Source organism: Zootoca vivipara, chromosome 5, assembly GCF_963506605.1.
Source record: "Zootoca vivipara chromosome 5, rZooViv1.1, whole genome shotgun sequence".
Classification (NCBI taxonomy): Eukaryota; Metazoa; Chordata; class Lepidosauria; order Squamata; family Lacertidae; genus Zootoca; species Zootoca vivipara.
Genome location: NC_083280.1, coordinates 69,940,394 through 69,966,035, shown reverse-complemented (window position 1 = coordinate 69,966,035; position 25,642 = coordinate 69,940,394). Strand labels below are relative to the sequence as shown.

Here is a 25,642-nt window from a genome sequence, read left to right as displayed (position 1 = left end):
TATAAGTAGCAGTGATAGGTTGGAGAGATTTGAACATAAAGATTCCTTTTGTTCTGTTCCCGAAGCAACAGCCTATGTTTGTCCTCTTATTGCCTCTTTTATTCTTAATCAACTTCATAAAGTTGGTGTCGGGGTACTGGGTTAGGGTTAGGGATATTTCTACTTGGCTCACGCTGCATGTGTGCTTGGGGAGGGTTTGACAGAGAAAAGCAAGCTATGCCTTGGGCTCTGGGCAAGCGTTTGCTTTGGACTCTTGGAAAGTACACTTGTCTAGGGATTGAGTGGCCCTAAGGGGAGTGTGGTGGCAACAGGGAAGATCTCACACTGCCCATGGCATTATGTTACTCCCCAACACCAAGTAAAAGTTCCCAGGACCTTTACTGGAACACCTAAGCATTCTAGGGTTGCCATATTTTGAAGAGCAAAAAAAGAGGACACTATGACGACCATTCAAAGCAAATAAATGCAATTAGTCTCAAATTTTACCCCTGAAAAAGAGGACACATGGCAACCCTAATTATCCTAAGATAGGTCTCCATACCTTGCTGCCTGCAAGCTACTAGCTATAAATGGAAGCCCACCAAGGGTTCGACCAGCGTCCTCATTCTGACCCCTGCCTGGGACTGCAGGAGAGGCGTGGGGAGATTGCACCATAGGAGCGACAAATGGTAACGTAGGGCAAAGTTCTCACCAGTATAAAAATTACCGAGATAAGCCTGTGTGTATACCCTCTTGACCCCGTTGTTTGTTTCAATGTCACTCCGACCCCGGTTGTGCTGACACTTTCCCACTGTCCTCTTCCGCCAACAGATTTTGGAGCTGCTCTGTCAGATCCTGCAGACAGACTCCTTGACTGCGATTCAGCAATGGCTGCTCATGGCTGGGCAGAGGGGTAAGGTGCATGCAGAGCCTGCAAGGAGCAAAAGCCTTTGGAAATGTGGATTATCTCCACTTTGTTATCAACCATCTCCCCCTGTTAACACCTGTTACATAATTCCAGCTCAGTGGGTTGTCAAATGCATTGAAACCCTCAGGGCATGCAGCATGTTTGCAATGCCCCCTTGAAGCATAGGCCTCTCCACACATTACAACAAAACAGCAGCCAGGGGTTGCAGCAGAATGTGCAGCTGACAAGTTGCTGCAGTAAGTCCTGATTTTCTGGCCACTGTTTCCAGCTATGTCTCATTTGCAGATTATATAGCCCAGCCAATGTGGTCCATGCATTGGTACCGTGGATTACTGCAATGCGCTCTGTGTGGTGGCACCCTTAGGACTGGCCTGGGAGCTGCAGCTAGTGCAGAATTCAACCACCCTACAGTTGGGGGGAGGCAGCAGGCGGACCGTTTGTGGCAGCATGGAGCCTGTGAGCGCTCATGCCACTGCATCACTCCCAGGAGAGATGCGTGGCTCAGGCACGCTGCATACCCCACCGTGAGTGCCGCCTGGCAGTTTGTCACCCCCCTCAGTGGTGACACCCAGGGCGGCCCGCCCTCACAGCACTCCCCTTCCTCCACCCCATGGAGGTGGGCCATGGAGACTGCACACATCACCTCTGCTGAAAGGTCTGCCCTGGCTGCCAATTTGCCACCAGGTCAAACACTTTACCTGCTGGACCACCACACTCCATATAGCTTTGCCAGACCATTAGATCATTAGGAATGACACTTTTGCCAGTGGTGCATGGTGGAACTACCAGGAATAGGTCACTTAACAGTGACGGTGCCAAAACCATGAAACTCCCAACTGATATTAAGCAGACACCCTCACTATTAAGTATCAGGCACTTAAAGCTTTTTTATTCATTCAGGTTTTGTCACTCAGCTGTGTGCAATCTGCGTATTATGAACAGTTTTCTTTGTTTTATTAAGTTTATGTTGTTTTATTTGTGTCTTAGGCACATCACCCTTTTTGTGACTTAGCAGTTTATGACCGTGCATGATGAATAAAGAAACATAATAAATTAGATTCCTAGATATGCACCTAAATTAGCAACGTAGGAATAACGTGTGGTTCAGGTATGTTAAACCTGTACAACACTTCCTCTAAGGAAGTCCCCAAGTGATTTACAGCCAAAGTGAAAATGCAATAACAAAATCGTTATTAAGCACAGTCCTATCACCAGTGTTGCCCAAATGCCTGGGGAAACAAGTATGTCTTTGCCGGATGCTGAAATGATGACAAAGTTTGTGCCAGTCAGGCCTCCCTGAGGAGAGCATTCCATCATAGAGTTGGAAGAGACCACAAGGGCCATCCAGTCCAATCCCCTGCCAAGCAGGAAACACCATCAAAGCATTCTTGACATATGCCTGTCAAGCATCTGCTTAAAGACCTCCAAAGAAGGAGACTCCACCACACTCCACTGGCGAACAGCTCTTACTGTCAGGAAGTTTAGGTGGAATCTTCTTTCTTGTAGTTTGAATCCATTGCTCCGTGTCCACTTCTCTGGAGCAGCAGAAATATGACATCCTTTTATATATTTGAACATGGCTACCATTTCACCCCTTAACTTTCTCTTCTCCAGGCTAATCATACCCAGCTCCCTAAGCCGTTCCTCATAAGGCATTGTTTCCAGGCCTTTGACCATTTTGGTTGCCCTCTTCTGGACACGTTCCAGCTTGTCAGTATCCTTCTTGAACTGTGGTGCCCAGAACTGGACACAGTACTCCAGGTGAGGTCTGACCAGAGCAGAATACAGTGGTACTATTACTTCCCTTGATCTAGATGCTATACTCCTATTGATGCAGCCCAGATTGGTTGACTCATGTCAACGAGAGGCTACTACAGAGAAGGCCTGTTCTCTCATCACCAACCCTCAGAGTTTCCAAAACTTGGGTCTCCAGCTTTTGGGCTACAGTTCCCATCACCGCACACCACTGGTCCTGCTAGCTAGGGAAGATGTGAGTTGTAGTCCAAAAACAGCTGGAAACCCAAGTTTGGGAAACCCTGCTCTATCTAGATCCACCTCAAATATCTCAAGGTCTGGGCAGGTTCATGTGGTTATTTACAAACTGATAGTTTTATATGGGAATGATAACTTGTAGGATAATTCTTATTTATGGTATATGTGAAAGTGCATGCAGAAAAAAAGAAGGGCAGCTGGGACAAACCTATTTATTTTACCTTAAAACTGTGCAGGTGAGATATTTTGTTTCCTAAAGCATGTCCTCTCCTCTCCCTGCAGAAAAGGACCTTGTCATGGGATTGTTGCAGACAGCAACTGCCAATTTACATCTTGATCCCCAGGAGCTGACCTCAGGCATGGAAGAGAGACTTCCGCCACAGTTGCCCCCAGATGCCTCAGGATTTGCCTCCAAACCACACAGCCTTGGGAGAAATCATGTATCCAGGTGCCCTCTTTGCAAGTCCTTTGAATGTTTGCTAAAATGAATTTCTGTTGCATATTACAGAAAATAACTGGACATGTTATGGGGAAAAGTACTTCTTGACACAGCACAAACTTAAATCATGGAATTCATGCCCACAAGAGGTAGTGCTAGGAAGCAACTTGGATGGTTTTAAAAGAGGTCGAGACAAATTCATGCAGGGTAAAGCTATCAATGGCTACTAGCTGCCCAGAGAGACTGGGACAAGTGGCTAGGATGGGCTACAATTAATACTTTCTCCTTATTATTATTATTATTATTATTATTATTATTATTATTATTATCTACTTCCAATAGAACTTCAAACCCACTTGTTGTATGTTACAATAGCATGAACATTAGGGACACAGTCAGCGGATTGCTAAAGTCTCCCCAGCATCATTCCTGCTGGAAAGAAACCATTTAAAGGGCTATGCAAATGCTGAAGATGAACAGATAGTCAAAGATGATCAAAAAATGACAAAAGTAGTCCTTGCCAGTCCTCTGTTGTCATGCCAGAAATGTTGGTCAAGGTGCATAGCTTCTCTTATAATCATGTTGGCCCTGGTTTATTTTGTTGCAGGCTGTCTGTTATGAGACAAAAACAAGAACCTATCCCAGAAGAAGAAAAGCCAGGTAAAAAAAAAACCAACAACACAAAAAACCCGGTAGAAAATCCTATGTTTTCACTGGAAAATGCAAGGCATTAAGTACGAGAAGAGAAGGTTAAGGGTGATATGATAGCCATGTTCAATTATATAAAAGGATGTCATATAGAAGAGGGTGAAAGGTTGTTTTCTGCTGCTCCAGAGAAGCAGACACAGAGCAATGGATTCAAGCTACAAGAAAGAAGATTCCACCTAGAAGAACTTCCTGACAGTAAGAGCTGTTCGACAATGGAATTTGCTGCCAAGGAGTGTGGTGGAGTCTCCTTCTTTGGAGGTCTTTAAGCGGAGGCTTGACAGCCATCTGTCAGGAATGCTTTGATGGTGTTTCCTGCTTGGCAGGGGGTTGGACTGGATGGCCCTTGTAGTCTCTTCCAACTCTATGATTCAAAGTAGATGTCCCTGCAGCAACCAGTGGAAAGGTCCTATGTAGGGATCTTAAGCAGGAAATTAGTTGCTGGATGTGCTTCAGGTGGGTTGAGTCGAGCCAATCTCGCCTCAGGATAAGCCAAGGGCAGTGCCCGATTACGCAGCTCAGCTTCCAACATGTTCCCATCAAACTATTTCATATGAGGCCATCTGCACAGGGTATGCATATGCGGCTCCTTAGGCTCAGTGAAATACCTTAAGGTGGAGGAGCAGGACTGCTTATGTATTGTGTAAGCACTCAATGTGGAATCATGCTTCATGCCTGCTTTGTGCATGCTGAACCACACGGAGAGCCAACATCGTGCCCTCCTGACATATAATTACAGCAGGACTTATATACATTACGAAATGGATGGCACAATCATTTCCTGTATTTCTAAAGATGCAAGGTGTTCTCACCTAGGGCCTATGTGAAGTCAAGCCTTTGCTGAGCTGCATCCAGGAAAGGAAAAGATGCTGGCACTTCCTCAAAAAACTTCAGGTTTATCAAAGTGATCTTTGACTTAAGCAAGGTTTTTCTGTTTGTGTTTTCTGTCGTGGCGGTGAGCCCAGTCAAAGTCAGCAATGCTCCTAGACATAGGACATGACTTGATATTTCGTAACCAGCAACTGGAGAAAGAAAATTAGCCATGCATGCTTCCTATGGACTTGATAAGGTAAAGGTAAAGGGACCCCTGACCATTAGGTCCAGTCGTGACCGACTCTGGGGTTGCGCGCTCATCTCGCATTATTGGCCGAGGGAGCCGGCCTACAGCTTCCAGGTCATGTGGCCAGCATGACAAAACTGCTTCTGGCAAACCAGAGCAGCACACGGAAACACCGTTATGGACTTGATAGATATCTGTAATTAACGTTCCTTTACTGGACGACCGGTGACTGTGACCTGCTTTTAAATAGCAGGCTCCCTGATCCTTCATTGAAATGGAATGATACTTTACTGTTCTGCTGCTAACAAAATTTACCCAAATTTCTCCTGCAGATTACTTTTCCTGAGCACTTCCCAGCATTTTGGTCTCAAGTTTAGGTTTTAGGCAGTTCTGGCCTTACTGTTGGACAGTTTGAGGGGACTTCTTCATACTTCATATATATTTTGAACACAATTAAAAGGGTGAGAAATTGCCTATTGCTGCTTCCCTGTCCCCACACACAACTGAGTGGGCCTTTTTTATCTTTGACCTCAGGCACCAAGTTAACTTGGATTATCTTTACTTTCCACTTCATATTTATATAGCCTTATTGAATTCTCTTCTGATTCTGGCTTACTTCGGTGGATGCAAGCAACCAGTCATCATTCATAATATGCTACCTAGTTGTCCAAAGGAGGTTTGGAAGCCTGGTGGTATGCCTTTTATAGTGTTTAGGGTAGCAAATTTGGGCAGGGGGGGTTACAAAAATGTGGCCATAATCTCTGGTTCTCATATATCCACTGGAAACACATTAACCAAACCGTACCATTTGTGCTTTCCATTTTCAGTTCACATCGGCTCTGCAGAGGTTCTCCAGTTTCACCCCTCTGCAGATGAAAAGCAAAACCAATCAGACCAAACCAATTAGAAAGAAACCTTCCTCCTGATGCGACTACACTTGCTGCTCCAGTTTATAGTGTTACCCTTCCTGCTACTCACCCGATGGCAACAATGCTGCAAGGAAAAGGGCTTCTTTAGAAACACTTTGAGACAAGGACTCAGAGCCTTTCATTCCTTCTTTGATAGTTGGTAGTATGTCAAGGCTTTTAGAGAGGCCTTTAAATGCCTCAATTAATTATTTCCTCTCTTGGAACAATTTGCATTCCATCTCCACACTGCTGTTTGTTTGCTTGTTTGCTTGCTTTTTAATGACCATACCGGTAGTAGGAGTGCAATTAAGATGTTGCAAAATTCTGCAGCTTTGTTTTTTTTAAAATAAAAAGCTAGTTGTTTGAGGCTGCTGCTTAGTGCTCTGAATGGTCATGGGTGTGGAGGAGCTGAAACTTTTCCTAAAGAGCTAGGCTCTAGTTACCTGTTTGGGCTGTCTTGGGCCAGCAAACTTTTTCAGCAGGGGGCCGGTCCACTGTCCCTCAGACCTTGTGGGGGGCCAGACTATGTTTATTTGGGGGGGGGGGGGATGAATGAATTCCTATGCCCCACAAATAACCCAGAGATGCATTTTAAATAAAAGCACACATTCTACTCATATCATATAAAAACACCAGGCGGGCCCCACAAATAACCCAGAGATGCATTTTAAATAAACGGACACATTCTACTCATGTAAAAACACACTGATTCCCAGACCGTCTGTGGGCCAGATTTAGAAGGCAATTGGGATGGATGCAGCCCCCGGGCCTTAGTTTGCCTCCCCATGGACTAGAGCAGGCATCCCCAAACTTCGGCCCTCCAGATGTTTTGGACTACAATTCCCATCTTCCCCGACCACTGGTCCTGTTAGATAGGGATCATGGGAGTTGTAGGCCAAAACATTTGGAGGGCCGCAGTTTGGGGATGCCTGCACTAGAGTGAAGGGGAGAGGACAGGGAGACAGATTCCTCCTGCTCAGGAATTTGCTGATGAAATTCATGTATATAACGTACGGAATTGTTTTGTTGTTGCTGCTGTTGGGTTTCTAAAGGCAGCCTGTAGAATTCTCTTTAACAATAAATCCACGATGAGCAAAAACATTCGACACATGCCCCTGCCTGCCTCCAGAAGCCGTTCAGTTCTTGAGGCGAAACAAGGATGCAAAGTGCTTGCAGTTTGGCACATTCCTCTGCGATGGAAAGCCTGTTCTGCAAAGGGACTGTTCCCCCAGGGTCAGGGAAACACCTAAACTTTCTGTGCTGCCATGTGATCCCTATTAGTGATGCCAAATTTTATCCAAGCAAAGGAAGTGTGTCTGGTCTGCCTTTCATTCACTACGAAGGGTCCTCCCATGAATGATTTCCTCCCAAACAACTCAATTCAGCTTGAGGGAACCCTTCATACAAGCTAGAATGGATCTCGTTTGGCTGTGTTTGTGCATGCATATGCATGTGTGTGCTCGTTTCTCCAGAAGTGCATTCACAAAGCCAAGCTTCTCCCTCCCTCCCAGCCTGCCCTTGAAGTAACTTGATCTTAGAGGCTGGAACACTGAGCCCCTTGATGCTGGTAAAGAGGAGAGAGAGAGGCGCTGCCTCTAAGTGCTATGCCTGCTTCCTCCAGTCAGTTTCCCTCTGGAGGAGGAAGGTGAAGGGGCCCCCTTTGCAGAACTTTCTTACAGATGGGGGCTGATGGGTAGGGAATAGAAAGGCTGCAAAACAGGCAAGCAGATTCCAAAGGCTCCACTTCAAATGTTCATTGCAGCATTCATCCTCAGAGCTTCGGTAAATGTTGATCCAGCACATTCCAGGCCCTGAGTACCTTTTGCTGCTGCTGATTAATCATTTGCCTTCCCTGTGATGTGTAATTTGGGGATAGGAAGCAAGTCAGGGCTGGCCGCAATATATTGTGAATCTCAGCTCGAGGGGACTCTCCCCACCCCCTTTTTGGATTCGCTGCCCATCCATACATTTTGATTTGCGTACACAATCTGCACCATGAACTCGCCGGCAGCTTCAAGATACTGCTGGCTGCTTCTCTTTTTCTTTCCCTCTGCAGCAAAAGGTAAGCTTGGGGGGAGGGCATGAAATCTGAAAAGTATTTCACTGAGGTGAGTCCTGGTTAACTTATTTGCTAGTTGCGATTCTCAAGCTCAAAGGAGGGAAGCTGTGAAAAGGAGCCCCTTCTCAGTCCCATTTATGTACGATTTATTGGCATGGCAACTATCAACCAATGGACCCTGAGGGGCAGCTCTTTGTGACTCAGATCCAGGCTCCCGGATCCCAGAGCCTTGCCTGCAAATTTCCCTGAGCACCTGTTGTTTTCCACATGTTTGTGGGAAATATGAAATTAAGTAGCACGGAAAGTATTTAAACATGACTTAGCTTTCCTAGCTACCAAATGGTCAGTGGAAAGCTGATTATTGCCCCCCCTCCGCAACCCCATCCTTGGATCTGCTATGGACTTTTTGCAGAATTAAGGATCCCAAATTGAAATGGGTTATGAAATGTAACTATAACCTAGGTTTCTAAAGGTAAAGGTAAAGGGACCCCTGACCATTAGGTCCAGTCGTGACTGACTCTGGGGTTGCGGCGCTCATCTCGCGTTATTGGCTGAGGGAGCTGGCGTACAGCTTCCAGGTCATGTGGTCAGAATGACAAAGCAGCTTCTGGCAAACCAGAGCAGCGCACGGAAACGCCGTTTACCTTCCCGCTGTAGCGGTAGCTATTTATCTATTTGCACTTTGACGTGCGAAAGCTGCTAGGTTGGCAGAAGCTGGGACTGAGCAACGGGAGCTTACCCCGTCACAGGGATTCGAACCGCCAACTTTCTGATCAGCAAGCCCTAGGCTCTGTGGTTTAACCCACAGCGCCAGCTGCGCTATGAGCGTTCAGATGGCGTGTTATATAAAACAACAATCATTTTAATAACACAACGTATTGGACCATCCTAGTGTTTGGCAAGGAGGATCTTTAAACCCTACAATTTATGGTGGCTTAAATTGGAGAGGATCCGTATTAAAATGATTCTGATGTGGCACACCTCAGCCAAAATTAAACATATTTTTAAAGCTATTAGGAACAGGGGGATTGAAAATGATCAACTCTAACTGGATTGGGCTGGTGTCCATTAGTATCTAAGACAGGCATCCCCAAACTTCAGCCCTCCAGATGTTGTTGGGTTTTTTTTAAAAAAGCAATTTATTAAATTTTCCAAATAAACACAATAAACACATTAAACAAAAATAAACAAAACAAAACATTCAAAAACAAATACATCACACACAAATTTTTCTTTTTAACAATTATTCCCATATCTCTAATTCCCAATGCTCTGCCGAGCTTTGACTTCCCTCCCTCCCCTCATTTGGTTTTGGACTACAATTCATGGGAGTTGTAGGCCAAAACATCTGGAAGGCCGCAGTTTGGGGATGCCTGGTCTAAGAGCATCTTCCTGCAGACATGGTCATACTGGTCATACTGGTATCTCAGCAATGATTGTTATCTCGTCTATTTAAAATAGGGGTGGGGAACCTGTGGCTCTCCAGAGCCTGCTTGACTACAATTCCCATCTTTCCTGACCACTGGTCCTGTTAGCTAGGGATCCTGGGAGTTGTAGGCCAAAACATCTGGAGGGCCGCAGTTTGGAGATGCCTGATCTAGCTGGTCCTTTTTCTGCCAGCCAGCATGACTTTCTCCTACCTCTGTGTCCAGCTGCTCATGGCATGAGAAGGAATTGCAGTGCTCAGTGCAGTGCGCATGATAAGAGCTTGATATTCTGTCCTTGGGGTGATGTGGGACCAAGTCACCTTGCCTTAGCAAAATGGGTTTGTGAGGTTGGTGGGAGAGCTCAGCCGGTCAGTATTCTTGGGGTCCAGCACCTCCAACCAATTCAGCCCTCCCTTCTCACATGGACCAGCTGAGTCTCAGCATCTTATTTAAAAGTGTTCAAGTGCCCTCCCAGTGAGAGAGCGGGGAGAGCAGGATCCATACTGGGGTCAGAATCTAAGGGGAACAAAAATTGTGAAAGGATTGAAAAGCGGAAAATTAGATGGGTGGTATCGTGTAACAGTTAGAGGAATGGGGAGACAGCAGGAAACGAAGAGGGAAGTGTGGTGGATAGGCTGTGACAGAGTGGGAGTGGGGTGAGGAGTAATAATGGATGTTATTTTTTGACTGATTAAGATGGTCCAAAACTGGATTGACCTATGGAACTGGCTGAATCGTCTGGGAGACTCCGAGTCCGGGGGGGGGGGGGCTGAATTAGATCTAAGTGTATAAATGTTATTAGGATAGAAGAAGTAATGTTTGAATTTATGGATAATTTTTGGGAATAAATTTTAGGCTAAGGGGTGAAATAGACGATAGATGGTTGGGGAAATAATTTTTGATTTTGAATAATTGATGAATTATAGGTTAAGGATAGTTGATGTTTATAGATTAGGAACAATTGAGAGATAATGAAAACAAATGTGTTAAAATGATTTAAGATATAACATGAAAATGGCTTAAGCTGGATTTAAAAATTGACCCAGTGAGGGGGGAATTGAGGAAGTCTACAATGTCAAGTAAAAATGAAAGATTGTTGTAATTGACATATTTTTCTTTTTTCTTTTTGATTTTGTGATTTTTTTGTATTTTGTATTGTTTAAAAATGAATAAATAATTTTTTTGGGGGGAAATAAAAGTGTTCAAGTGACTTCAGTGTAGGACTCTTTTATAGAGAACCTGGAGGCACCATCTTTCAAGACAGGAATCCTGTACCAGTACCGCTATTCATTGGGGGGCCAGCTAAGATATCTGTCAAGGCCATCTTTGCAAGGAAGCAAGCTGCAGGCTGAAGCTCTGGTTGATGTGCATCCATTGTGGAGAAATCTCAACGATGCCGGGGAGCACCTTCTCCAAGTCCAAGTTGGTGACGTCCTCATCTTACAAGGGGTTTTAAACTATTGAGGGGGGAAACACTGGTTTTCCATTACTAACCAACGCCAGAGATTTCTTTAAGCATGTTCAGATTGTATGTTTCTTCCTGCTACCGCTGGGCTTCTATTCCACAATAGAACTGACATTGCTCACTTGAAATGTTCACCTAGTCTGAACAATAACTCAGGTTGATGTGGAAATGATCAGCCTCGACCAACATCCCTCCCCATTCCCTGCCAACACTATCTGCACAGACATCGAGCTAAAGAATGTTGCTTATTATTTTATATACTGCAAGCACATAGTGGGATATGGGATTCTTTGCCAGAAGGGGAGCTCAGGTCCACTAATTTAGATGGCTTTTAAAAGGGATTGGACAAATAATCATAGCTGCCAAGTACCCCGTTTTCCCCGGGAAACCCCCGTTTTTACTTACCTTTTCCCGGTGGTCCCCCGTATCACTTTGTCTCCAGTTTTTGTCTGTTATTTTCTCCTGCTGGTGGCCATTTTTTTTCTGATTTGCCCTTCTATGGGCACAAAAAATGGCTGCCGCCGGCTTCAAAAATTGCATCTACGCATGACCGGAAGTGCGTAGACGCGACCATTTTTGGTGCCCATAGATGGGCGTGCCGGCACCGGAAGTTGCGTCAACGCACTTCCGGTCATGCGTAGAAGCTACTTTTGAAGCCAGCGGTGGCCATTTTTGGTGCCCATAGAAGGGCAAAGCGACATTGGAAGTTACGTCGACGCAACTTCCGGTGTCACACGGCTGCCGGTCCCGGATTCTGCAGCCCGGGACTTGGAAGGTAAGCAAATAATTAGCATTGTTATTAAAAAGGGGAGTAGAGAAATGCAGATCTTTTCCCTCAGGCTAGCTCTGGATATATAGAACAACCGAAAGATACTGTCTTGGAGACCTGTCCTGTTTATAGACACTTAGCACCACTGCTTCCAGCTGGGAGAAGAGAGGGACGTCACGGTGTGGTGCATTTGCAATGAACTTGTGGGATGGGAAAACGAGGTCCCCTTCAGACCTCCTGGCCCAAAGGTGTTGGCCATTAGCAGCTGTAACTATGAAGGACTGGGGAGGTGGGCAAAAGTCTTAATTTTCTTCTGCTCATTTTGGGAACTTAGATCCATGGCCTACTATTCCATCACGACCTGGAACGAAGTAAGAGTCAGACTGGTAACAACGATCAACCTGCCCAAGTTTCACTGAACACTACAGAACTGGAGCAGCCCGTTTTCCTGCATTGGAAAAATGGGAAGGTATGTTAATATGAGGCAGACCTTTTGAGGTAAAGGCTTGCTCACTTTTCTCCCCAGTTTCAGCTTCATGCAAGGTAGCCAGCATCGTCAACAAGGATATTTATACTTTTTATTGTCGTCATTAGAAAGCAAGTAGTGGCGGACAATTGTCAACGTTTGCCTGAGGTAAGAGGACGCTCCCTTCAGAAACCACAAGCACAGCTTTCTATGGGCTACTGGCAGTGCCCAAGTAGTATCAGGTAGTACGCCAGGTGGTATTAATACCACTAATAATGCACTTGTGCAAGCCGAGGAGGAGATGGAAGTGACTGTACTACCCAACCTGCTTCAGCCAGATATATTTCTCAATAAATATAGGATAGAACTAATATTGCGTAAGAACACAACAGAAGCCTGTGCTTTCGTATTTCGGTGTACATTTTAAGATGTTCCAGTTCTTAAATAACTTATTATCTATTTGTCTACCTTTTCTGAATCTTACCAAATTTATGTGCTTCAGGGTACAGTGTCCAATACCTATGCATAATGTAATAATTGTATGCATAGTGTTGCTTGTTGAGACTCATGGAGTTGGAAGGCACCTCAAACATAATTTAAACCAACCCTCTGCCAATGCCAGGTGCGGAGGCGAAGCAAGCTTTTTATTTATTTATTTCCCGCCCATCTGGCTGGGTTTCCCCAGCCACTCTGGGCGCCTCCGAACCAAATATTAAAAAAACACAGTACAAACATTAAAAACTTCCCTAAACAGGGCTGCCTTCAGATGTCTCTTGTAAAAGGGTAATAAAATATAACTTGAAATGTAAACCTATTTTTTCTTTTCCATAAAAAGAAAATTAAAAGTATAGGATAGGGCTAATGGTGACTACAATACACTGATATTGACCAGAGGCTTGTAAATGATGGCGCTCTTTTAACGCTGTAAATTAAGTTAATAGAACATCTCAGCTTCGCCCTTACTGCACATACAACTAAAATGTTCAGCAGCGTGAACAACACTTCCTGGAAGAGATGCAGCTGGCTAGACCTGCTTTTGCAGATATTGAATAATTGGCCCTTTCGCCAGGCTCATTATAGATGTATTGGCTTCACAGTCCTGTATCCTTGGCTAGACAACCACCATCCTGATGGGAAGGAGAGAGAAACCAGATTATGAGGTTTGAAGCCAACGAAACACATGAAACCATGAGATGCACAAGGCCATGATGTCTTTTTCAAATGACACAGGTTCACATTAAACCAACCACACTATGGGGTGGTTCACACTTGCATTTAATGAAACTAGAGCTGAGCCAAAAATGGCCAGACTGCATTTTTCTAAAAACATTTGAGACTTTCTCTCTGTGTGTCTCTCTCACACACCCTCATTCACACCCACAACACAGAAAAAGAATGGTACTCTGCAGAATTTTCTTCAAACACTTTCTACCATTTTCTTTTGGGGGTGGTCACTAACTTACCTTCACCATGCCTTGGAATGATACTAGGTTCAGGGAGTTCAAAATGGTGACTAAGTTGCCACTGCTGAAACTTGAAGCAGGAAGCATCGGGGAATAGATGGGGGAGGGAGTTGTTCTACTGCCACTGCAAGAAGAAAACCTCCCTGTTGAGAAACCACTGGAGAATTTCTCCTCACCCTGGAGAAATTTGGTGGTGTACTTAGCCCACCCACCAAATTCCCCTACTCACAAATGGGGCGCAGAATTTAGAGAGGCCGCTTCCACACAGCTCTGACTTAAATGCTTGATAATTAACAGCTGAAATGTGTGGACTGAGTTTGCTGGGAAAGCGTTTTGTTTTGAGGAGGTGCATAAGTTCTATCGGTGGTGTTGGACCTGGGACGGCCTGTTCACCTCTGAGAGTCACAATTCATCCTTCTGTTGTCTGAAAAGATGTCTGGGATACTCCAAAGGTTCCTGTCATTGCTTTGAGTTTTCCTACCATTCTTATGGGTGCCAAAAAAAGCAGCACCAGTAGATTTTCCTACCTCATGCTGCTGTTACTCATTATCAAACTGCTGATAGCCCACGAGGAAGAGAAATGATGTCCACATACACCATTTAGTTCATGCACCTCTTTCTGCTGTCCTTGGTCACTTTTCCCCCTCAGGATTCCCTCCCCTCATGGCCTTGCTTTCACTTTGCAGATTGAAGGCATCTATGAAGACAAAGCTGGAAGCCCCTTAACTTTGGAACTGAAGAGAGGCCTGGTTAGCCTTCTCCAGTTTCAGACCCAACCTGGGACAGTGACTGAGGTAAAACAAGGCTCTTTCTTTCTTTCTTTCTTTCTTTCTTTCTTTCTTTCTTTCTTTCTTTCTTTCTTTCTTTCTTTCTTTCCTTTCTTTCCACTGCAGCAGCGAATATCCTTGTACTCTTATACAGCTGTAATCAGATTTGGAACACCTAGCACCTTTTTATGTCTTCTAAAAAGTGCTCTCACCCACCACAAAATAAGGCCAACGATTAAGGAAGCGCCGTGGGAGTTTATTTCATAGTGCCCTCAACTTTATAATTGGCCAGTTCTGATCATGTAGCCAACTCCACTTTTTACGTTTGCAAAAAAATCAAACACCAAGTGCTTTCAGCATCAATAAAGAGCGTTTGTGCATCTTGTGTAGGAATCGTGGAATTTGGAAAACATCCTCCTTGCCCTTTTGCAATGGTGGATGGAAGCTGGAGGGCCATAGACCCCCCCCCCAATGTTACAGATGAGTCAACCCACCAGAATCCCATTTATTGCATCATCTGGATGGAGTCTGCAGCATATTCAGAAAACAGCTGATCCAGCCCAGTACATGTGATGCTCAGTCAACGCCATCACTGGAATAGTAAAAAAAGGCATTTGAACCAAACAGGACTAATGTAGCAAAAACTATTCTACTCCTAATTTTCCCATTTATCTTGTTTAGGATGACATTTCTGGGAGCTGCCCAGTGACCTACACAGTCTCCAAGGATTCTGTTCTGAAGACAAAAGACCTACATGGCTGCAAAAGAACAAAGTTTGGATTCAGCTCTGTTAACAAGGCAAGTCAATTCATTTCATTTCATTCCATTTGATAATTGCCTCTCTATCCATTTTCCAGCTTTCTCTAACCACTTTCAAAATACCAGTTTATCCTGCGCCCAAAAATTAGTGGGTTTTGATTTCAAAGTCCACATAGAACTACTTTTCCTAGGCTGATTCACTCTGCAATATTCGATGAATGCCATACATAGACTGCACATTAACTTCTCCCCCCCCCCCCACGTTTGACATTTTATTATGTTTTATATGTGTTGGAAGCCACCCAGAGTGGCTGGGGCAACTCAGCCAGATGGGCGGGGTATAAATATTATTATTATTATTATTATTATTTGCACTGAGACAGCAACATTATTTTCCCATAGGCAACCACTTAATGGGATCTGACTTCTCTTTGGAGGAAAACCATTGGAGGCTAATGACACTTTATAATATTTACTAGCAACTGGTTGATTGGCTGGTCTAGATAAAGCTAACTTTATATGGAGCAGGATTGCTCTTCCAGGCAACCCTAAGAGGTGGAGCCATGGTCTAGTGAGGAAATATTCATCTTCTTTTTACAGATGTTTGGAGTCCTGTGGCAACCTGTAAGTAAAAGTCTTTATTCTGTGGAAGGGCAGGTCCTCAAGTCGGCATTGTCCGAAGAAAGCCATATAATCTCTCTAAACCTGAAGTCTTCCGTTGGAGTCAATATCACCTCCAGGTTGGTTCTGCGCTGCTACATTTAGTTGGCCCGGCACACTGGGGGGGGGGCGGCGAATGGTGCCTTCTTTGGTCAGAATTAGAAAACAGTCCTGTGGAATCTTGATTTCATTGGAGTTGTGGCCAGAGTTTCATGAGAAACATATAAGCTCCAAACAAGCGGCAACAACCTCGTATTAATGGCTGTTGTTGAGGGCCTCCTCACCATTTCTCAAATGTCTTCATCTATTTATATCCCATGTTTCCTTCAAGGATCTTAAGGTGAGCACACACAGTTTCCCTCCCTGTTTTATCCTCACAAACCTGTGAGGGAGGTGAGGCTGGGAGACTGATTGTCCCAAGATCGCCCAATGTTATTCAAGGCTGAGTGGGATTTCAACCCTACTCTTTCAGGTCCTGGTCCAGCACCCTAACAGCACTGTCTCCCCCCTTTGCACAACCTGAAAAGAAACCAAGGAGTTCACCTGAATTCATATCTGTTTCATTCAACCACAGTAGACCACTATGTGTCTGGTGGAGCTGCTAGGAGGTCAAGGGAGTGTGGCCAATGAGAGTTAATGGGGACATGGCCAAGTTGTTCTGGTTTTCTCCTATTGCAAGGATGCTGTGGACACTTGAGTGTTGCATTTTTACCAATACTTTGCACCTTGATTCAGAAGGGGTCCCCGCTGTCATAATTTCAAATGTGAGTCCATGCCACACAGTGAGTTATGTTTGTGATATTTAAAGATGGAGGCCCTTATCAACAAGTGTCTTTTCACTCCCCAGGCAACATCTTGAACTTGTGACTCAAGTGCCTGGATCAAAAGAGTTGCCTGGGAAAAGTCCTCAGGAAGCCCTGGCGGCTGTGCTGAGAAAACCACAACCCATTAACATAGCAAGTGACCCTGTCAAGAGGACCAACACCCAGTACCCAACTGTGAGTGGAACAGAAAACTATGGCTTATGTCTAGATCAGGCATCCCCAAACTTCAGCCCTCCAGATGTTTTGGACTACAATTCCCATCATCCCTGACCACTGGTCCTGTTAGCTAGGGATCATGGGAGTTGTAGGCCAAAACATCTGGAGGGCCGCAGTTTGGGGATGCCTGGTCGAGATTTACCAATTTTCTATTTAAATTTCAGAGTAGAGGACTCCCAATCAGGAATTATTTAGAGCGTCGAGACCTCATCCCTTGGTTTCTTGTTTCACAAGGTGTGAAAATAGCACATAGCTTGTGGAGACAGCTTGTCAGGAAGGAGTTCTGCAAATTTCCATTTTTGGAATATATATCAGCATGCACTGCTGATATACATTGTTATGAAGAAGGATGTTTGTGTATTTCAATTTCTTTCTCTCTCTCTCTCTCTCTCCTCTCTCCCCTTTAGCTCAAAACCTACTTGAAAACACTGGCTAAAAAGAGACGCAGAATAGACCTCTCTGAGGCATCGACCACTTGGCATTTTTGCAAAGTTGTCCAGATGTTACGCGATGCCAAGAAGAAAGACATCCTGCTGTTGTTGAAGAAAGCACCAGAAGAGATGGTGTAAGGAAAGAGACAGCAGGGCAAATGAAGAATTGCTCTTTCTTAAGACCCTGGAAATTGTGTATTTATTTAAAAAATGAATTTTTTACTCAGAACCTTCTAAAGGGATGACTCAGGGTGGTCTCCACCAGTTAAAATCAGAAGAACTGTTTGCTGAGCACCTTTCCTGATTTGTTTGCACACAGTTTGTGGGGAGCTTCAAGGACACCTGCTATTTGTTGAGCATTTGTTCTGATCTGTTTGCAGGAGGAATGTTGCGGTACATTTCTCTAGCCAAGCAATGGGTACAAAAATGCATTTTATTAGGGTAAAGTGTGCATAAAAGTGAATATAGTAACGAAAGTAATATACAATTGCATTATATTAGAGAAAATGGATTTGGAAAAAATATTGTTGGGCAAATCTGCATGCAAAAACATGTATGTTAGGACACATTTGAATGAAAGTGATTATGAATTTTCTGGGCTTTTTAATTTAAAAAACAAACAAACCAACAACAACAAACTGATATGAAAATAAGGAGAATGGAACTGAAGAATGGAAGAATGAGAAACTGAGTAAAACAAAAACTGACAGATTTGCCCATCCCTTGCTGTCACAGTGTGTGGTGCCCATATTTAAATTTGGGTCACCTGATGTCAGATGCCCATCTAATTTATATACCGCATCTATAATTTGCCTCTGTCTTGTTAATCCTGGGTGCAATGCAGGTCTCTTCCTTTTCTTCCAGGACACCTGATCTTTTCTCTCCACACCTTCCCACCTCTTAGGTCCTTCTATGTTGAAGCGGCAGTGGCTGCCCATTCTACAGCTTCCTTGATGGCGCTGTCCGAATTTCTCAGTTTCGGGAGCAAAAAGAACGCCGCCCTGCTGGAGAAGTTTTTCTACGCTGCAGCCTTCTCCCCTCGCCCTTCAAAGGAGCTCTTGCGTCTGGTGGTGGTATGTAGAAGGCACTGCGGCTTATTTCTCTGTGCATTTTCTTGAGCTTTACTTCACCCCTTTTATTTATGAATGGATGTCCCTGTGACATAGGATGAACAGAGATTTAGATCTGGGCGTAGTTTGACCTACCCCACAGGGCTTTTGTGAAATTAAATGGGGCAAACTACTTTTTTTCTTTTTGCTGCTCTGAGGAAGGATGGAATTTGAAAATGTGAAATGCATGAATGTATCGTTCTGGAAACCTAGAATTCACTCTAGTGATTTTCTTGTGCTTTTTTCACACACCTGTGCACTGTACTCGAGTGCTCAGCTCATGACGACTCTCAGGTGAATGTTTAAGCTGGCTCCATTGAAACAAGTGAGGTTTGAGTCAATATCCATTGGTAGGAAATATTGACAGTGATTCATCAGTGCAGGTTAACACTCAAGCTAGGCGTTGGGGCATCTCTGTTCTGGAAGCTGAATACAAGACTCTCTATCTGGCCCATAGGACTTTCCCCAGACCACACACCCTCTCCCTAAGCCACACCCCTCACACATCCTGCTTTGCACCCCCCTTAAGTGATTTTGCCTAGCTGAAAGGCATCCTTGAACTTAGATAAGGAGTCTCGCTTGTCAGGATGGAAGATACAGATAGATGTGCGAGTGTGTAGAACAGGCTTCCCCAAACTGCGGCCCTCCAGATGTTTTGGCCTACAACTCACATGATCCCTAGCTAACAGGACCAGTGGTCGGGGAAGATGGGAATTGTAGTCCAAAACATCTGGAGGGCTGAAGTTTGGGGATGCCTGGTGTAGAAACTGGTGTACAAAAGAAAACAATTATATTTGTTGCCCTACCTACTTTTGCTTCCGACCTTGCCAACCAACATTTCTCACACACATGTGAAAAATCTGCATGAAAGTCCATGTTCACATAGGTATTTTTGAACACGTTTTCTCACAAAATATGCATCTCAAACATTTTTTTTTAAAGACGGCAGCTCAAAAGGCTTGTACAGTGCCAAGGAGGGCTGTGTTCTGATCCTCCCAGTACTCCAAGAGGTGTAGATCAGGTCATTCCCGATTGGAATTTGCAAAAGCAAATAAATCAAATCAAATTCCTCAGGCATCTCTATGACCTGTCTTCATTCCTCTTCCAGGATAAGCTGAATGGGAAGAAACTAGAAGCAGCCACCTGGGAAACGGGGAATATTGTAATCGGCAGCCTGATTGGCAAGCTGTGCCAAATGAAACTGTGTGGTCTTCAAGTGAGTTGACGCCCGTCCAATGCCTTGTTCTACTCCCTCCCACCCATACCTAGGAAAACTCAGATTGCGGATGATGTCGATTTAGCGCCCACCTCCCTTTTTCTTGTGTCTCCCGTGCCAAACAAACAGGAAGTAAGACTTGAAGTAGACTCCATCATGCAAAGGCTCAAGAACACCAAGAAGGACTCTGAGAGGGTCATTTATCTGTTGTCCCTGAAAAGTGCTCTGCTTCCAGAATCCATCCCCATCTTCCTACAATATGCAGAAGAGGGCTCTGCCATGGTCTCAGCCACAGCGCTGAACGCACTACAGAGGTACTCTGCACAGCACATCTCGAACACGGTATGGCACAGTCTCCGTTACTGAAAGAGCATTTCCCAAGAATATATTTTTTTCCCCTATGTAAGCTTTAATCAGTGAAACATTCTAGGTCCTCTTGTGCCAAGAAGGGCTGGGTTTATAATTTGTCCACTGCCTGATATCCAGCAGAAAATTATTTCACCAACCCTCTACGGTTTTTGGAGGTTCCTCCACATCTGCTTGAAAGGTCATATTCCTTCTTCTCCATCTCTCCCTACTGGTGGGACCTGGAGATATTCTCAGGCTGGACTTTGAGACATAGTCCCCTTATTTAGGGAGAGTCAAGGGTCACTTCCATACCATACATTGAGAGCACTTTTATAATACTTCAGCAGTCATGGATTCCCCCAAAGGAACTATAGTTTGTTATGGCTAGGAGACCCCTTAAAGGGGCCCCTGTCCAGTCGTGTCTGACTGAGGTTGCGGCGCTCATCTCGCTCTACAGGCCAAGGGAGACAGCGTTTGTCCGCAGACAGCTTCCAGGTCATGTGGCCAGCATGACTAAGCCGCTTCTGGCAAACCAGAGCAGCGCACAGAAATGCTGTTTACCTTCCCACCTATTTATCTACTTGCACTTTGACGTGCTTTCGAACTGCTAGGTGGGCAGCAGCTGGGACCTAACAATGGGAGCTCCCCCCATTGTGGGGATTCGAACCACTGACTTTCTGATTGGCAAGCCCTAGGCTCAGTGGTTTAACCCACAGCACCACCTGGGTCCCTTAGGAGACCCCTTACAGGGCTACATTTCCCATGATTCTATGGGTGAAGCCATGACTGTTAAAGTGCTATAAGAATGCTCTCAATGTATAGGTGTGGAGGTGACCACAATGGGTATAAATATATCACCCTGTCAAAAAAAGAGCATATGGTATAATCCTCCTGTGACTGTACCACTTCACAAGGCAATTAAGGGATTGTATGAATGAGAGCATGAGGGAGACCCCTACACTTAGAAAACTAGCATGTCAGGGATAAAATTGTAGCTTCGAAATGTATTTGGTATAATGAATGGCCTCTGTACAAACCTAGTTGCTGAATGTCATGCTAAAAACAAACAGACTGTGTTTAATTTCTGCGTTGCCAGGTTAAAATGGCAATGAAACGCATATTCTATGAAGTGCAGAGACACTATCCAAAAATTTCAAGGCTGGCTGCTGCAGAAATCCTGTTGAACAATGATCCCTTGCCAGAGGACTTCACCAATATCCTGTTGGCCACCAGAGAACTTGAACCAGAAATGTCAAGATTTCTGCTGTCAAAAATCCAAAGCTTCGTACACTCCGGTCATCATCCAACCAGGTAAAAATATCCTTGTATGATAATATTCAATTTGGTCCTGGCGAAGAGATCAGAACAACCCCACTTTCAAACTGGCTTTTAGGAACATGGCAGACATAGGCATTCACAGGGTGTGAGGCAAGGGGGAGCAGTCCCACCCCTCCCCCAATGAATTATAACCCCCCAGGTTCTCAGCTTTCATTTTTAGGAAAGTGTAAGGGTAGGATCCAATGTAGCACTAAGTGAATGTTTCTGACAGTGAAAGGATTTCTGCTTCTCCTCCTCTTCTTTCCCAGTGTACCTCATAAATATATTTTAGGGGTTCCCCTAACACTCTGGAGCAACTTGGGAGAGTGTGGGCGCATGCACGAGAGGAAGTCCTGTTGCGCAAGCGGAAATCCTTGTGCTGACAGGATGCGGTCGTTTCTGGCATTTGTAGCACCTGAACTACAAGGCAAAATATACTAGCACTGTTCTTTCTTTTTTTTCTTAAGTGAAAATTAACCTCTCTGCCACCCCACCCCCCCCAACGTTGTGGGTGTCCATAGTCACAGATTTTCTACATTATTCTAGGGAATGCACTCCTCCTCCTCTGCATTTACCATATATTTCACAAATGAATTTAACCTCTTCCAAAATGGCAGCCAGGTTCCCCAGAATGAGTTTACTCTCCTTTGCAGATATAGCCCATATCACACACCCCTTCCTGGTTTTGTTTTGTTTCCCCCACAGGAAGGTTGCTAAAGAGGTTCTGAATGACCCACAAATAAATAATTACTACTTCCTCTCCTCTGAAGCTGGCAGCTCCATCTCCTTCTCAGGACCACTGACAGGTGATTTTTCCCCCTCATGCACTAGGCGGCCATATTCTCCTGCATATTCTGGGGTGCCACTGAAGGAGATCAAGGGGCCAGACCACATGTTCAAGCAGATACTTCCCATGTTGCCACACTTTTATTAAAACCTTTGGAAAGCTGTTTGCTCCTCTTCATGCAATATCTCTTGTGAGGCTATGTGTCTCTTTCTCGGATCTTCCTTTCAGCCACCAATGACACTCTCTCTACCATTGGGCTGGATCTCCTGTTCTCAGACATTGGCATCCTGAGGAAGAGCACCACCAGTTTCAATATCCTAAACCATGGCTACCAACTCCAAGCAGCTCAGGTATGGCGCTTCCTATAGCTGGTCCAATTGTGGACTCGTCTACATTAGTAAAGAAAAAAACGTTTTATATGCGTTGTGACACTGCAACACCAGGTGGCGCTGTGAAGTCCCATCTTTCGCCAACGTGGCTTCCCACTTTGAGGTTTACAACACGTTTTCCTGAAATGCTTTTTTACATGTCTAGATCCAGCCTGTATTTCATTGTTCTGTTGTTGCTCGAGACGGTTCTGAATATTTTTTAGGTCTCACTCTTGCCTTATGGGCAATATGTAATTGTCGTCCAAACGTACCTTTTAATTTTCAACAGATTTTCCCCCTCTCCCAATTTTTCTTAGCCTTATTTGTCAATTTATACAAAAAGATGCGACCCAATTTGCTTAGGCAGTGGCCCCCACTCCAAAGGAAGAGATGTTTCACTGGTCAATAATGCTCTGGAAACCAAGGCAGGTGCTTGGCATTTCCTCACACCAGCCCAAATCCTGAAGATAGCTGCTGAGTGATAATTGTCTCAATGTCATAGTAGGAGACCTGCTTTAGGTCGAGGGGTTGAGGCCTTGCTGTGTGGTGTATAGAAACATCTTGACTCTTTTCCTCCCTTTATTTAGGAAAAGGGAGCTCTCTTGTTGGGAACTAGGGTGGGGTAGGGAGTACACATCCTTTAAATATCTGAAAGACCAACTCTTTCCCCAAGATAAGCAGGGGGGGGGACCCTCTTGGTGGTTCCACCACCCTTAGAGGTTCAGGTGGGATGGTCCAGGAGAGGGTATTCTCTGTGTTAACCCCTAAATTGTGGAACTGCTTCCCCATGGAGGCACACATGGCAACTTAACCATACAGACTTTGGGGGATGCTGAAGATGCTCCGGGCCTTTACTCTAGCCTTTGACACCTGAGATGTGTATTTTCAGGGCCCGTCCTTTTTCATGTGTGAGATTGTATGCCCTGAAACCTTAGGGTGAAGGGTAAGTAATAAATCAAAATAACAGTAGCAGCAGTGGTAATAATAATAATAACTACTACTACTACATAGAAAGAGGAGTATGTTCTGAAGTGGTGGTCTAGTGCTGCAGAAAAAGGAGTAATCCTGAACATCACACAGACTTTCCCATCTCATGTATCCTAGGTGGCCATAGAAGCAAAAGGATTTGAGGGCATCCTGGGAGGCAGCGCAGCCGACGGAGAAGACGAATTCATGGCCGGCATGTCTGCTGCTCTGCTTGATGTCCAGTTACGGCCAATCACTTTCTTTGAAGGATACACAGATCTGATGTCGAAGTTCTTCTCGAGCTCAGGAGAACCCACAAATGTGGTCAAAGGGAACGTATTGCTGATGGACCATCTACAGGTATCAGCCCCTGCTTTCCCGTTGTACACTGATGCATAGAAGGAATTGTCATGGTGGGACCAGCATTCCCCCCCCCCCACACACACTGCATTTGTTTAAGCCAGGCATCCCCAAACTGTGGCCCTCCAGATGTTTTGGCCTACAACTCCCATGATCCCTAGCTAAGAGGACCAGTGGTCAGGGATGATGGGAATTGTAGTCCAAAACATCTGGAGGGCCGAAGTTTGGGGATGCCTGGTTTAAGCCATGTTGGAACCAAAGCTCCAAGAACAGGTCCTCTCAAGACAGTTGATGCATTCAGGTAGAACACCAAACATGCAGATATTATCCTAAGGACACCCACCTTTCAACTGACAACACTGTGAATCTGCATTAACTTTCTAGTAACCCATGTGCATCAAGAGTACTACTTATGGGAAGAAATGAAGAGCTGCTCCCATGAGAACATCACATTGCTTCTTGTGCCACCACCTTTGGAGGCTAGCTTGGTGAGCTACAGGAAGCTATTTAGTGGGGCTCCTTGATCAAGGGCTCTTAAACCAATCTTTGAACATTTGCCATCTTGGCTGGGGCTGATGGACGCTGCAGCCCAACCCTTGCTGGAGAGCACCACATTTAAATCCCTGATTTAGAGAAAGATAGGCTAGGAATGTGAATGCAATTATTACTATTTTGAAGCAATGAGCACCGATTGTCCCCTGCAGACTAGCTATTGGGGGGGGGGCAAGAACACCTGTACAGACAAGATGTACCTTACTCACTAGTAAGCCCCATTGAAGTTAGTGGGGTTTACTTTTGAGTAGATACACGTATGACTGCCCTGTTAATAACATTTGTAGGCCCATGATAAGCGCTTGAACAATCCAGTAAGTGAATGTTACTGTGCTGCATAGGCAATCCCACTTCAGTCTGGTTTGCAAACTGTGATCACTCTCCGAGGAGGACTTGGGTTAGATGTTTCAGCTGACATCAATGTGAATTTGTGGGAGCAGGAGTTCAAAACAGGCGTCGAAACAAGGTACGTGTGAGTAAGAAGTGGATTCCTCTCCTAAGTGCGATGGACCCTTGCCCAATACTCTGTCAAACACTAGAAAATTGTACTGTTATCCCAACTCAATAAAGCCCATAAAATGACTATTTGATTGTACAGCATTTGCTCTCTGCATTTCAATCTCCATCTCCTCATGCAAATTGCTGGACATGCTTTCTATGCTAGGACAAAGGTACAATGCGGAGTCTGAATTGCCCCTTATATCAACCATGCTAAACATGCACTGTTTCAGACCCATCCCAGTTTACTTTCATGTCCAAAATGGCACCTCTGGTCTTCAAGCCATTGACCCAAAGCAGCCAGATATGTGTGTCCTTTGTTTTCTGGGGCCGAGCAATTGCGTCAATGCTACTCAGGAGTCATAGCACTTCAGATGGTGACTCTTTTGCTAAGTAGCAGACATCAACTGTTACTTGGGGGGACGGACCTGAAATAACTGATCAGAGATGGCAGGACTTCGTGCAAATGAAGGTTAAAACCAGCTTTCCACTGCCAACAATAGTTAGCCAACTTCCTTGAAAAGCAGTGCTCATTTTCCCTCTCCAATTACAGGGGCGCACTGACCATTGATTTCCAAGCAGAACTGGATGCACCATTTTTTCAAGCCACTGTCAAAACCCAAACAGAAGTCGAAATGGCCACAAACTTCAACACAGCTGGAAGAGTTTCTGCCATGCCCGTGCTCATGTGTCTGCAGCTTACAGAAGAAGAAGTCGCTTACAGGTGAGTTGTAGAGCTCAAGCACCTTCCATAGCGATGGAATCTAAACCAAGGATAATGTCAAACATTCTCCAGTTTTACAA

The 25,642-nt window shown here is 44.8% G+C and overlaps 1 protein-coding gene across 4 annotated transcripts in view; it reads left to right on the top strand.

Annotated features, from left to right (window-relative positions):
• TBATA (thymus, brain and testes associated) overlaps window positions 1-25,642 on the top strand; it is a 44,344-nt gene that overhangs the window by 14,384 nt on the left and 4,318 nt on the right. For all 4 annotated transcript variants that reach the window (XM_060274903.1, XM_060274902.1, XM_035138697.2 and 1 more), the window contains 19 exons: window positions 811-892; window positions 3,182-3,347; window positions 3,946-3,998; window positions 10,732-10,919; window positions 12,066-12,200; window positions 14,347-14,454; window positions 15,109-15,225; window positions 15,787-15,926; window positions 16,694-16,844; window positions 17,294-17,451; window positions 18,222-18,390; window positions 19,535-19,642; window positions 19,772-19,984; window positions 21,087-21,301; window positions 22,013-22,113; window positions 22,323-22,444; window positions 23,567-23,788; window positions 24,682-24,806; window positions 25,392-25,562. In XM_060274903.1, coding sequence (XP_060130886.1) covers window positions 811-892; window positions 3,182-3,347; window positions 3,946-3,998; window positions 10,732-10,919; window positions 12,066-12,200; window positions 14,347-14,454; window positions 15,109-15,225; window positions 15,787-15,926; window positions 16,694-16,844; window positions 17,294-17,451; window positions 18,222-18,390; window positions 19,535-19,642; window positions 19,772-19,984; window positions 21,087-21,301; window positions 22,013-22,113; window positions 22,323-22,444; window positions 23,567-23,788; window positions 24,682-24,806; window positions 25,392-25,562 — 2,744 coding nt within the window. The remainder of the gene's footprint in view (window positions 1-810; window positions 893-3,181; window positions 3,348-3,945; window positions 3,999-10,731; window positions 10,920-12,065; window positions 12,201-14,346; window positions 14,455-15,108; window positions 15,226-15,786; window positions 15,927-16,693; window positions 16,845-17,293; window positions 17,452-18,221; window positions 18,391-19,534; window positions 19,643-19,771; window positions 19,985-21,086; window positions 21,302-22,012; window positions 22,114-22,322; window positions 22,445-23,566; window positions 23,789-24,681; window positions 24,807-25,391; window positions 25,563-25,642) is intronic.